The sequence below is a fragment of the Ipomoea nil genome, unplaced genomic scaffold (assembly GCF_001879475.1).
Source record: "Ipomoea nil cultivar Tokyo-kokei standard unplaced genomic scaffold, Asagao_1.1 scaffold1830, whole genome shotgun sequence".
Lineage (NCBI taxonomy): Eukaryota > Viridiplantae > Streptophyta > Magnoliopsida > Solanales > Convolvulaceae > Ipomoea > Ipomoea nil.
This window is the reverse complement of record NW_017618258.1, coordinates 40,882-43,463: the sequence shown is the minus strand read 5'-3', so window position 1 is coordinate 43,463 and position 2,582 is coordinate 40,882. Positions and strand designations below refer to the sequence as shown.

General features: G+C 42.1%; 1 protein-coding gene across 1 annotated transcript; it reads left to right on the top strand.

Annotated features, from left to right (window-relative positions):
• Positions 1-999: 999 nt before the first annotated feature.
• LOC109192672 (protein FAR1-RELATED SEQUENCE 5-like) lies at positions 1,000-2,166 on the top strand. Its single transcript, XM_019343366.1, has one exon. The coding sequence runs from the start codon at positions 1,000-1,002 to the stop codon at positions 2,164-2,166; it is 1,167 nt and encodes a 388-aa protein (XP_019198911.1).
• Positions 2,167-2,582: the final 416 nt, after the last annotated feature.

The window sequence follows — 2,582 nt, the reverse complement described above, 5'->3', positions numbered from 1 at the left end:
TTACAAGGCTGAACGGAAGGAACCCAACAATAGCTCAACAGTAAAGCAGAGACGGCGGAGAGTGTCCAACAGGATAGGCTGCAAGGCACGCATGGTAATGACAAAGAGTGACAGAGGCGGATATAAAGTACATGCAATCCAACTAAGACATACCCATTGTTTATGCTCAGATGCGGCTAAACCTTTTTTAAAGATAAATAGGCAACTTGACATCGGCCACAAAACCTTTTTGGCTCACTGTGCAAAGGCAAATATCGGACCAACAAAAGCTTTCAGATTGTTCAAAGAGATGGTGGGGAGTTTTACAGATGTAGGAGCAACATGCATCGACTTTTGCAATTTTAGACGGGACCTATTGGCCTATATAGCTGAGGCCGACGCCCAAATGGTGATAGAAGACATGTTCAAAAGAAAAGAGGATAACCCGGACTTCTATTTCGATTTCGACATAGACGAAGAAGCACAATTAACAAGGTTATTCTGGGCGGACGCCGAATGTCGAAGGAATTATGCATATTACGGCGATGTCATGTCATTCGACGCCACATACAGTACAAACAGGTAGACATCGTATTAGCTTTTAAATATTTTGACCGCCTACTGAGCATACGACGCATAAATGGTGTGCGCGGTGAGCAGCTAAGAGGGGGTAAAGGGCGTGCTGAACATTGAAAATCACCGTGCGCACCAGCGTGCAGAATATTAGTAGGCAGTTTACTATAAGTATGGTTAAAACTAATTATAATCATGTTTACACTGCAGGTACAAGTTAGTGTTCGTCCCTTTCACAGGGGTTGATAACCACAAAAGGTGCATAACATTCGGGCCGGGTTGATTGCGAAAGAAGATGTAGAGTCATATGAGTGGCTAGTCACGAAGTTCAAAACTGCAATGGAATACACACCAAGATGTACTACAACTGACCAAGATCCAGCACTAAAAATAGTAGTACCACACATTATGCCAACAACAAGGCATAGGTTCTGTATGTGGCACATCATGTCAAAAGTTGGGGAGAAGGTGGGGGTTGCATTGTTGCACAACGCAGACTTCAAAAAGGAACTAAATAACACCGTATGGGATGACACATTAACGGTTGATGAATTTGAGCGGAGATGGACAACACTAATGAGGAACTACAATCTTGAAGAACACCGGTGGTTTGCCCAACTGTACGATGCACGTGCATCGTGGATACCTGCATACTTCAATGACTTACCAATGGGAGGTCTACTAAGGACCACATCACGGTCAGAATCAGAAAACAACTACTTCGGTAAATTTACAAACCACCATAGCAGTTTGGTAGAATTTATGGCACAATACAACAGTGCCATTGGAGAACAAAGGCATAGACAATCAAAACTCAACGCAGAAAATGAAGGTTCGTACCCTGAAACTAAAACCCCTCTGAGTATTGAAAAGCACGCTGCTAGAGTTTACACCGTTAATATATTCTATGAATTCCAACAAGAGGTATGGGATGCCAGCTTCAACTGCCACATTACCGACAAGAATAACGTAGGTGACATATGGACTTACAAAGTTGAAGAAACTGGTGGAAGACTGTTTGAAGTAACAGAAATCCCAAGCACGAAGCTAATAGAGTGTGCATGCAAGAAATTCAATCGTGTCGGTCTACTCTGCAAGCATGTGCTACAAGTGATGAAGACAAAAGGGTATGAAAAAATCCCACAACAGTATATCGTCCCACGATGGACACGAGACGCATGTGCACACCCAATATATGATGTCCTATGGGCAAAAAGAACAACCAAATCCAAGGCAAATGAAACAACACAAGTTGCAAATCAACTATGGAATGAATTCTACAACTGCATGGGATTAGTGAATGGTTGGCCAGAAAAAATGGACCAAATGTTGGCAACATTGCAACAACTAAAGAAGGACCTAGAAAACGAAAGGCAACAAACACAAGAGGGTATGAACAATGAATCCGTGTTTGAAAGACTAGTCGGATCAAGCAAACCGAGCGACATACAAATAAAACCCCCCCAAGTTGCAAAGAACAAAGGGAGTGGGAAGAGACTCAAAAGCAACCGAGAAAAAGCCGCCACGAACAACCAAAAGAGAAAGGAAAGAACATGCAACATATGCGATCTCCCAGGGCACAACAGCCGCACCTGTCCAGCTAAACTTGCATAAGACAAAGATTGTAGTAGTTGAATACAACAACAGATGAAATAATATAATTATGTTTACATTTACGAACCATGTTTACATACTTCTATGAAACAAACATTTTTATGCCCTATATACGCACATAAAAATACCCAACAGCCAACGAACAACGCATGGGGGGCAAATAACTATTTTCTGGGTAAAAAAATAAAAAGTATATGCGCACAACCATCCATTAGCCATAAAACACCGAACCGGGGAGCACACTTCAAAACTATGACGCGCACAGTAACAAAAATGAATTGAGTAACGCGAGTCGGCAACACACCCATAGGATACTATGAAGACGCACAAAGATCCAACATCGACCACATACGAAGGCATTCGACTCTTAATGGAAAGGACTAAATAGATTAACCACCGGTAAAACAAGCGAAATA

Coding starts and splice junctions, on each gene's coding strand:
- LOC109192672 (XM_019343366.1), top strand. CDS start 1,000: ATGTCAAAAGTTGGGGAGAAGGTGGGGGTTGCATTGTTGCACAACGCA.